This window comes from Triticum urartu, chromosome 2 (assembly GCF_003073215.2).
Source record: "Triticum urartu cultivar G1812 chromosome 2, Tu2.1, whole genome shotgun sequence".
In the NCBI taxonomy this organism is placed as follows: Eukaryota; Viridiplantae; Streptophyta; class Magnoliopsida; order Poales; family Poaceae; genus Triticum; species Triticum urartu.
Genome location: NC_053023.1, coordinates 133,412,287 through 133,422,995, shown reverse-complemented (window position 1 = coordinate 133,422,995; position 10,709 = coordinate 133,412,287). Strand labels below are relative to the sequence as shown.

Genomic DNA, 10,709 nt, shown 5'->3' with positions numbered 1-10,709 from the left:
CACATAACATATGACACAAATGAAATTTAGCATATAAAAACCATGGAACAACTCATCCCATAGGTGCCATGTCACAGCTGTTCTTGACCTTTTCCCTTTTACTTTTGATTGAGAGATGCTGTTTTTGACCTTTGTTCCTCTCAAAGTTTTATTACATACTCCGTATACAAGGCAGAAGAAAACCTTGACACTTTTCACTTTCACACCCCAACGAAAACCACGCGGTACAGAGAAACCCGAAAAGAGAGGGGGGACATAGTAGATTCCCCTTTCAAGCATCTCACCCTCCTCCTCGCCCCCCCTCCCCTCCCACCTGTCCGCCTCCCCTCCCACCTCCCTCCGCGCTCCTCCGCCGCCGCCCTCGCCTTCTCGGAGTGGGGCTTTTCCAAGCAGACTGCCTCCCTCCTGCTCGTTTTCCGCCGCCGCCTCCGCCTCCGCCGCTGCCGCCATCTTTCTTCCTGGAGTAATTTCTTGAAATTTCTGGTTTTCCTTTTGGGGCCAACCAGCCCAAGAACCCGCTCGCTGCTGCCCCTGGCTCCATGGAAGGCTTCTTGGTCAGCCTGAACCCCTTCCGATTTAAGCCGATTTGGCCCGCAAGAACTGCCCCCAAGTCTCTTTGAAGCCCCAGAAATCCTCCTCCCCCGGGGATTGCAAGGAATCCCCGGCCGCCGTTCCCCAACCCCCTGCTTTCCACGTCAATCTCAAGTTCCCCGTGCAATTTTTGCGTCCTCCGAGGTTTCGGAGAGACGTCCCCCGCTTCCCCTTCTTCCCCGAGAACCCTAAAGCCGCTTTCTTCGTTTTGAGGACCCCCCCTCCCCCTCCCACCGGAAGGTCATGAGCCTGTCGCCAAAGGCCCCTTCCTTTGTTTAGTACTCCGGGCTGGGGGTGCGTCCTGTTGGTACCGCGGCAAACATGGCGAGGGAGGACCGACCGGAGTTCGTGAGGTGGAGCGAGGAGTTCCTCTCGCAGGAGAGGGGCAGCCGCGTCGTGCATTACTACTTGGAAGACGCCGAGGGCGTGTCTCACCTGGCAGTCGTGGGCACCGAGCGGAGCCTGCGCCACATGCTCTACGTCGTTTCAGAGGATTTCCATGGGCCGCAGGGATCCGGTGGCGCTGATGGTGGGCAGGGGATGTTTGCGCGCAAGTGGCGGTCACGCCGTGAGGTGGTGGATTGGCTCGAGTCCTTCCTTCCGGCGAAGACCCTCACCTCAAGTAATTCCCTCCTGCTCTGTTTGTAATATTTGATACATTAATTTTGCTGATACTAAGCATTACCATCTGTTATTGTTTCTTGAATTTAACATGTTATGTTGACTAGTGTTTCTGGAACGGGTTTGTCTAGGGCACTTTAGCAAAACTGAAATCTTGCCTACATAGTTTACCGCATCGGTCCTCAGTAAAGAAGCTTGCTTTGCAATAGACACGATCAGGCACTTCTTAAACCTTCAAGGGCATGTTAGACTGTAATGCGAAAATACCCGAATGGCAAAGTATGTCAAAATTGAGGTTGTCCCGTCCAATTTCATCTCATGTTGAGATATGGTAACATAAAAGGGCAGCCCGGTACATATAGCTCCTGCTTGCGCAGGGTCTGACCACTTTGGGTCTATTGTACGCACCCTTTCGCTACATTTCTGTAAGAGGCTGTTTCCAGGACTCGAACCCGTGACCTCATTGGTCACAAGGCAACAGCTTTACCGCTGCGCCAGGGCTCCCCTTCGAGATGTGGTAACATTAATTAGCATAAATGTTTGGATAGCCACTTGTTGATGTCTTAGCTTTTGTGCTTTACCTGTTGGGTGACAGTAACATGTGATGTTTGATGACATGGTTTTATTGCACTTTAGAGCATCTACAATGGTGTACGCTTATCTAGACGCTTAAACAGAAAAAGACAAATAGCAGAATTTTTAAAAAACCCAAGTGTTATCTGGGCCAATGCTAGGCGCTAACCGTCGGCACTAAATACGGGTGGAGAACAGCTCTTTGTGCCTCATCTCGTGTGAAAAAAGGGCAAGCGCTCGCTGCCTTATTTTGCGTCGCTGCGGCACCCGACGCCAGGAATTGAGGACGCAACTGCCGATAGAACGGGAAATTTTCCCTAGCGCCTGGCATTGGAGATGCCCTTACAGACCTGCGAGTCCTTTCCACCATCATTTTACAAGGAGGGAAGCAGGCAAGTCCGCTCCTGTCTTTTACAGTTTGACCAAACCGGAGACCTAATGCACTAGCAACCATACCAGCATGGATGCAAGATTGTACACTAGGCCACCAATTAAGGAGTTTGTCAGGTCTTAGAAACTAGCAGTCGGCATTCCTATGGGAAGTGTAAAATTAAATATTATGAAAGCTGGGGAAGCTCGACACTTGTTGTAGATAATGAGTGTCTACTTTATATGCAAAATCATAGTAGGACCATCCACTGGGAATAGTTTCAAACAATACAACAACAACAACAACAACAACAACAAAGCCTTTAGTCCCAAACAAGTTGGGGTAGGCTAGAGGTGAAACCCATAAGATCTCGCAACCAACTCATGGCTCTGGCACATGGATAGCAAGCTTCCACGCACCCCTGTCCATAGCTAGCTCTCTGGTGATACTCCAATCCTTCAGGTCTCTCTTAACGGACTCCTCCCATGTCAAATTCGGTCTACCCCACCCTCTCTTGACATTCTCCGCACGCTTTAGCCGTCCACTATGCACCGGAGCTTCTGGAGGCCTGCGCTGAATATGCCCAAACCATCTCAGACGATGTTGGACAAGCTTCTCTTCAATTGGTGCTACCCCAAGTCTATCTCGTATATCATCATTCCGGACTCGATCCTTCCTCGTGTGGCCACACATCCATCTCAACATACGCATCTCTGCCACACCTAACTGTTGAACATGTCAAACAATAATATGGTTTAATGTAGCAAACTGATGATCGATCTAATTCAAATCACCACTTCAGGAACGTAGAACTACAGAACTAAGGCATACATGATTGGGGATTATTTAAGTTAGCTCACTAAGATGAATTTGGCCGATGTTGGCAAGAAAAATGAACTAGAGAATGCCAAGGACTTGGCAACCATCCAAACAAGGTACAAAATTTTGGTCATGACTGAAAATTTGGTAAGGTAGGTGTTGGACACAAACAAAACATACCCTAGGTTTTTAGAGATAAGACCATCGTTATCTTACTTGGATTAAAAATCCAGACAAAGAGGCCTTGCGGAACGACATGGGACTCGAGTCTGCGAGAGAAGTATTATCGTAGTGATAACAGGAACTACACCGCACATCAACCTGTGGAAATTTTGATTCACTACTTAGAGCAAGGCTAATAATATAGCCAGCAGCTGGCTATATAAGACCGCCTTATCATCAAAAGCCAACATTATTAATCACTCATATAATAGGGTTCGCTTTAAGGTTACTATTAGGTTAATCCTTTTTTCCACTTTCTCTTTCCCCTCATTTATTCATTTTTACCTATTAGGGCATGTCATAGTATAGCCAGCAGCTGGCTATATATGGTTGACATGTCATCAAAATCGTCATTATTAGTCACTCATAAAATAGGACCGGCTATAAGGTTGGCTATTAGGTTAGTCATCCTTTTCAATTGCTCTCTTTCTCTTCTCTTTGCATTTACTCCATTTGCCTAGGAGCACGTTTATATGTTGGCTCTTGCATGAGAGCTCACTCCTTTCATTGTCCTCGTCTCTCTCCTCCACATAAGCAATAGTGCCATGTAAGCAGGCTTATAGCACTTTATTATACTTGCTCTTAGCAACTAACAGCCAGTAAGAATACCAATACTAACTTCTCAAAGAACACCCATCAACAGCTGAGAGCTTTAATCCACTCCAACCTCGCTGCATCATCCCTTTGATCACCAAAGCTCAGCCCGCACCACCACACTTGAGATGACTCCCCGTGGCCGCAAGCGCCTTCACACTAGTTAAGATTCAGTTGTACTCTGTCAGCTATCTTGATTCATTTGCTGCTGAAGATCTATTACCGTCTATGTTTTCTTATCCATCATTATTGCACTTGCTGGTGATAGGAGTTTCAATGTGTTGGAAAAAAATGAATTGTGTGTCCTTTTCTCATCATAATATGAAAATGGCATCTTTTCTGTGAAACTAAAATGCCATCTTTTTTTGAATGGGATGAAAATACCATAGGAGCACCCAACTGGATTGAATGGTTGCGAATTAAAAGGAAAGCACATACACTATATGAGGCAGGCAAGTTTAACAGGTGAAAGTTGAATCATGCTCACATAGGGATGAAAACGGAGCGGAAACGGACAGAACTGAGTGTTACCACATTTGTTTTCATATATTTTTGCAGAAGCGGAAACAAATACAGAAACTCCGAAAATGTATACGGAAACAGATACTACCAGAAACGGACAGAGTGAATACAAAGCAGACACGAAAACAGAAGTGGGTGTTGACCGGAACTTAAAAACTCCTTGAATCATAGAGAAATACACACAAAAACAAACGAATTTATAGAATTGTTAACATGGCTACAAAATAATATCATTATAGTTAGTAACTCAGCGTAGTATTGTAGTAGTACTGGACAATTACGTATGGGGTCAAGCTGAGTACATGTGTGGTAGCAGAAGTTGGGCCTCAAATTATCCATTCTACTCATTGTGTCATTGTGTGTTGTTTGGTGGTTGGGCTACAAAGCAGCCATAGGTCTATAGTCAAAACGGAAATCCCATATTCACGGAAACGGAAAGTTCCGTTTCCACGCCTGTCCCACCGGAAAACACCATTCCATTTTTGTTTCTGTTTCCGCATAAAAAATTCCATTTCCACTTCCGTTTTGCAAATTTCTGTTTCCGTTTTCATATTTCCTCCCCCTTTCTATTTTTCCTCTGGAAAAGCGGAAAGTTTCTGCTCCATTTTCATCCCTGCGCTCACACCAAGTTTAAGCTGTAAGCACCCTAGTGACAGGCTGTCCTCATTTTTGGCAAAACAAGGCAAACTAGCTCACTATATTCTTATAGTTTAATTAGTATGCCATGATTCGATTTGAGTGAATTGCTTCTTTGTGTTTATTACATTTGGTAGATTGTCATCCCATTTGAGGGAGATGGACCTTCTGAGCCTTAACACATCCCTTGTGATCATTTTCCTGGCTGCATTTCCTAGCCATAATGTTTCGACCACCTGTCAGGCCTGTCCTGTTCAGCATATAATGATATAAGTATATAACTTGTATGATTGAGACATGTATTATTTTGTTTCAGATTGTTCCTCAGTGATATTGATATCTAGTTGCTTGTTGTTCATTCCAGATTTTTCAAAATTTGGACCTCGTATGGGCAATGATGTTGGATTAGATGGATACAGCGAAACTGATAGCTATGTGTGTCACAATCTGGTACGCAATCACCTATAACTTTGCATATAGTTTTGCCGCATCTTCCATGAACATGTTGATAATTTTCCAATTATATTATTAGGGTACAACTTGCAGTACAGACATTATGTGGTCTGGTCCATTCTGGACTTGTAGCAAGCAGCTTCAGCACTATCAAGCCTTTTGTCGTAATGGAACCACAATATCTGTAAGTTTTGTTATGACTGTTTGTACACTTAGTTACCGGTAACCATCTTTTAATTCTATATGATGTATCATTTGGCAGATCCACTCTTTTGCACTTGTCATGTCTGAGGAGGAAAACCGTTATCTTGCATACTTGGAGGATATGTATGAAGATAAGAAGGGACTCAAGAAAGTTAAAGTGCGATGGTTTCATCAAAACCAGGAATTTGCTTGTGCCATACCTCCTCCTGCTCCTCATCCTTGCGAAGTTTTCATCACCTCTTATTCTCAAGTAATCAGTGTTGAGTGTGTCGATGATATTGCTACTGTTTTAACCCCAGAGCATTATGAAAAATGTGGGGACACTTTGCCAAATAGTTCATTGGCGGGGATCCGTTTCTGCTTTCGTCAGTACAGCAAAAATAAATTTAAGCATTTTGACTTGAGAACATTGCGTGGATATTTTAATCAAGCTGCTGTCCTATCCTTGAAAGTTTCACCTGAACAAGAAAAGGATGGTTCTGATGTCATAAGGATACTCAGACATTGTTCACCTGGGAAGACCAAGTCTTCAAAGCAGTTCGAGAGGCTTTATTCGAAATGTTTAGGTACCAAAATCTGCCGAAGCCCACAAGCAGACTCCATACCATCTTATCAGAAGCCAAGTAATAAACAATCTCCTGTAAGACATCTCTCAGTTAAGTTTATAGGGCCCCAGAGTCAGCCTATGCCAACCTACAACGTTGGTGACAAGATAGAGGTCTTATCTCAAGACAGTGGCATTGTGGGCTGCTGGTTCAGGTGTACAGTTCTGAGGCCATGTACTAGTCATGACAAACTGAAGATTCAATATGATGATCTCGAAAATGCTGATGATTGTGGTAAATTGGAGGTATGACTAACTGATCTTAGTATAACTTTTCTAAGTTGGATTATGCATTTGAAGTGATAATACTCTGTTCCAAATTATAAGGTATATTAATTTTCAGAAAAGTCAACTTCTCTATGTTCGACCAAGTTTATAGAGCAAAAAATATCAATGACTACAATACCAAATCAGCATCATTAGATTCACCATGGCATTTTCTTTCATATTTTCTATATTTGGTATTGTATATGTTGATACAAATTTCTATGAACTTGGTCAAACATAGGTTACGTTTGCCCTTTTGGAATATTAATACACCTTATATTTTAGAACGGAGGGAGTATATCATAATATTCGGCATTCTGGCACTCCTTTTATTTTTCCCAATATCATGATCTATTCTGTTTTTTCTGCACAAGCGTATGTTTTTATAGCACCGATGAGGTTATTTCTTGCCATGCCAATTGAACTTATTTTATGCTTCCATGTAGGAGCGTGTACGTGCCTCTATATTGGCTCTTCCTGATAAACTTGGACTGAGATGCCCAGGCCGGCTAAGAATTAGGCCACGTCCTCAACAAAAGACTTTGGTCGATGACACTGCTCTTTTACCTGGAACTGCTGTTGATGTCTGGCAATTTAATGGCTGGTGGGAAGGAGTTTTAGTGAGTACAGATGCCGGTTCATCTGATGGCCTGCAAATATATTTCCCAGGTGCTTTCTCTTGCTGAAATGATGCTTTTCCATTCTTGGTCTGCCTACGAAATACGCAAGATAAGAGAACAAAATCTCAATAGCTCTTTACTGCCCCCCTTCCCCCCTGGTGATTCATACTCCTTACACTCCTTTAGATTAAACCATATTACCTAAAAATGGAATATTTTCTCATCGTCCATCAGTTTGGTGCCACGGATTGTTAATTGTTTTCTCCATGTTACCGTGTGTCAGTTCACACTGTTAGTACAAGCTAGGTGCATCGCACATAAATAAGTAGCTTTTGTAAATCTGGGAGGGGAGCATGACTGTTTCTTTTGTCCTGCCATGGTGTTGGTATGACAATAATTCTGCTGATTTTGCAAAATTATTACTGTCGGAACCTGAAAAAAAGCATGTTGCACAATTTATGAAATACATTGTGTGATAGGTAAACATCCAGTTTGGAGTCTTGTTTGTCATGTTACTGCAATTCTTTTGGCATTGAGTGAGTCATGAGGATTACACTGTATTGTGTTGAGACTCACTGTTTTGCTAAATGTTGAGGCACTTCATGGCATTTTGCTCTACAAATCTTTTGCTTCAGTTACTATTAAATCAGTATGTAAATTCCAAAAATACTGACATTCCAAAAGCCATATCATGATTCACCATCATCTATATCATGATGTAAAACTGCTTGCAAATTGTGGAAGCAATTCATTAGATGGAGAATGAATGTTATCTTGGTATTTCATGTGATAGAAATTAGCAACTGCATGTGCCTCGTCTTCTACCAAGTACCCTATTTTTTCTGTATTTCTTCTTAAAGTTACTTCTGCAAGTTGCAACAGAAGGATGTCACTGACACTTATATTATGATTGTTCCAGGTGAAAACTTTTTTCGTGTATGCCAGCTAAATGATATAAGAATTTCAAGAGATTGGATCAAGAGTCGTTGGGTACATATAGAAAGGAAGCCAGATGTGTTGTCGAGAATACCTTCGGCTGGTGTCCAAACTAGGCAACTTGATAACATGACATCCACTGGTCGTTTGGGCTCCAATTCTACACTATCTGATCAAGAGCTTGCTGTTGTGCAAGCAAACTCCAGTCGAGATAAACAGACTGGAGTCAGTATGCAAACTGATGTTAGTTTGATTGACAAGGCCTCTGCTTCTATAGATGATGAGAAGCAAACAATATTAGGGAAGCGATATGCTGAACATGACTGCAATGGGGAAGAAACAGGAGCTGCTAAGCAAACTGAGGCTAGTTTAACTGAGACAGCCTCTGCAGCTGCAGAGATTGAAAAGCAAACGATGTCAGGGAAGCGGCTTAGGGAGGGTACTGCAGAACAGAACTGCAACGGGCAAATGTTTAGTTTGACTGATAAGGGCTCTGCTTCTGTAGAGGATGATGAGAAGCAAACAGTGTTAGTGAAGCGAGTGAGGTATGATGATGCTGAACAGGACTGCAATGGGGAACAAACAGGAGCTGCTACGCAAACTGAGGTTAGTTTAACTCACATGGCCTCTGCAGCTGCAGAGGATGAAAAGAGAACGATATTGGGGAAGCGGCCTAGGGACGATGCTGCGGAACATAACTGCAATGGGGAAGTGTTCTGTTCAACTGATAAGGGCTCTGCTTCTATAGATGATGATGAGCAAACATTATTAGCAAGGGGACCTAGGGAGGGCGATGCTGATCAGCACTGCAATAATGAAGTGTTAAGTTTGACTGATAAGGCAGCTACTTCTGTAGAGGATGAAAAGGAGACAATACTAGGGAAGCGGCCAAGGGATGATGATGCTGAACAGCAGTGCAACGATGAAGTATTCAGTTTAACTGTTAAGGCTTCTCCTCCTATAGAGGATGAGAAGCAAAGAGTATTAGGGAAGCGACATAGGGGTGACGATGATGAACAAGACTGCGACGGGGAAGTAGGCGTAGACTTAGATGTCAGCAAGCCGTGAAGTTTGGGAAACTTCAGCCTCGTTGGACTTCATGTACATAGCTATAGATATGGTAATGCAACCCCGGTGGAGGGGTTTTACTAGGTCAACGATAGCAGAGGGCGTCGACATCACGTCTCATACGCATAATTTTCCTAGTTTCTGCATTTTGCTCCTAGTCGTCTCATATCTGTCACCAGATACATGGATTGGAGACTAAATATTACCGTTCGCAGTCATATTGTATAGGAGTGACTTTTGCTTCAAAGTTAAATCCTCAATTGCAAAAGTTGTGCGTCTGTTGAGAACAGCATTCTTGTCCTAGTTTCCTTTTGCTAAACTAGAAGAGTTGTTGTTTGGTCTGCATTAAAGCTGTGCAATGATTTTAGCAGTTCAATGGCATGATTCATTCTGGTGAGTTCTGTGAACTGCTGCCGCGCATGTTGTTCTTTAGAAGTTGCGAAATGAGTGGATTTGCCCCTCCTGTGTTGTGCAAAACCTATTTGTGGCATCCTGAACTCTGAAGTCAAATCGTACAGGGTGCCAATGCCATCCCATGATCTGATGATCTCATCATTTTTCCGTTATGTTAGGCCTCATGTCCCTGATACGGCCATGCCCCATGATGCATTGCCTATTTGCCCTGTTCCTCCATGCAAACCAGCCATCATGACCATTTTTTCTGGAACACGCCATAGAAGGGTGTGTACCTGTTTCGTAGAGGGAAGGCAACGCGGTCAGCAGCGGTGGGGCAGATTCCGATTTTGGGCGTAGAGAGTGAAAAAATTTAGGTAAAAAATAGAGCATCTCACAGGTCATGTCGCAATCAGTTCTCGAACAAAAAGGCGTTGAATTGGGGAAATGCAAGCTCCAAAAGAATGGGTTTTGAATTATTACATTCAATAAAATACACACACACGTACTCCCTCTGTAAACTATAATATCTTTATATATATCACTAAAGTAAGTAGTGACCTAAAAGATCTTATACTCCCTTCATCTAGAAATACTTGTCATCAAAATGAATAAAAGGGGATATATCTAGACGTATTTTAGTTCTAGATACATCCCTTTTTATCCATTTTGATGACAAGTATTTCCGGACAAAGGGAGTATCATTTTACAAAGGGAGTATAGAGCTACATACTGGATTTTTTTTTGGCAAAAAACATGGCCATGTTGCCTGGGGCGTAGTGGGGAAGCCCTGCGTTGTCTGGAGCTATTATAGCCAACAATGTAGCTTTAAGGGCTGGCGTGGGGTGTGGTCAGCTCTGGCTACACAACTGGAATGTACCCCCTTCTTTCATTTATATAGGGCCTAATACGTTTTTTGAGGTTACCTTTGACCATGGGTTAGTACAATGATATATGACATGCATGTTACACAAAGCATACCATCAAATTCGAATGTGAAAAAAAGTTTCTAATTATATAATTTTTATATCATACATCTTATATACTAATATTTTTACCCTTGGTCAAAGGCTACCTCGAGAGACGTATTAGACCTATATATATATATATGAAAGGAGGGAGTACCTATTTGGCCAGGCCTACCACCCATCAATGCTCGACGAAGATCAAGTTTCACCTCACACCCATCCACAGATGCACCGAGACTACTTCCCGT

The 10,709-nt window shown here is 42.9% G+C and overlaps 1 protein-coding gene across 1 annotated transcript; it reads left to right on the top strand.

Moving 5' to 3' along the window:
• Positions 1–283: 283 nt before the first annotated feature.
• On the top strand, positions 284–9,392 carry LOC125536350. The gene is made up of 6 exons (XM_048699548.1): positions 284–1,213; positions 5,313–5,398; positions 5,481–5,585; positions 5,664–6,455; positions 6,923–7,145; positions 8,016–9,392. Exons 1-6 carry the CDS (start codon positions 913–915, stop codon positions 9,098–9,100), a joined length of 2,592 nt encoding a protein of 863 aa, XP_048555505.1. The 5' UTR covers positions 284–912; the 3' UTR covers positions 9,101–9,392.
• Positions 9,393–10,709: the final 1,317 nt, after the last annotated feature.

What these genes read in the sequence shown, in the direction of transcription:
- LOC125536350 (XM_048699548.1), top strand. Translation starts at nt 913, where the DNA reads ATGGCGAGGGAGGACCGACCGGAGTTCGTGAGGTGGAGCGAGGAGTTC. An exon ending in ATGATTGTGGTAAATTGGAG is followed by an intron (nt 6,456 to 6,922) that starts GTATGACTAACT and finishes GCTTCCATGTAG; the next exon opens with GAGCGTGTACGTGCCTCTAT. An exon ending in CCTGCAAATATATTTCCCAG is followed by an intron (nt 7,146 to 8,015) that starts GTGCTTTCTCTT and finishes TGATTGTTCCAG; the next exon opens with GTGAAAACTTTTTTCGTGTA.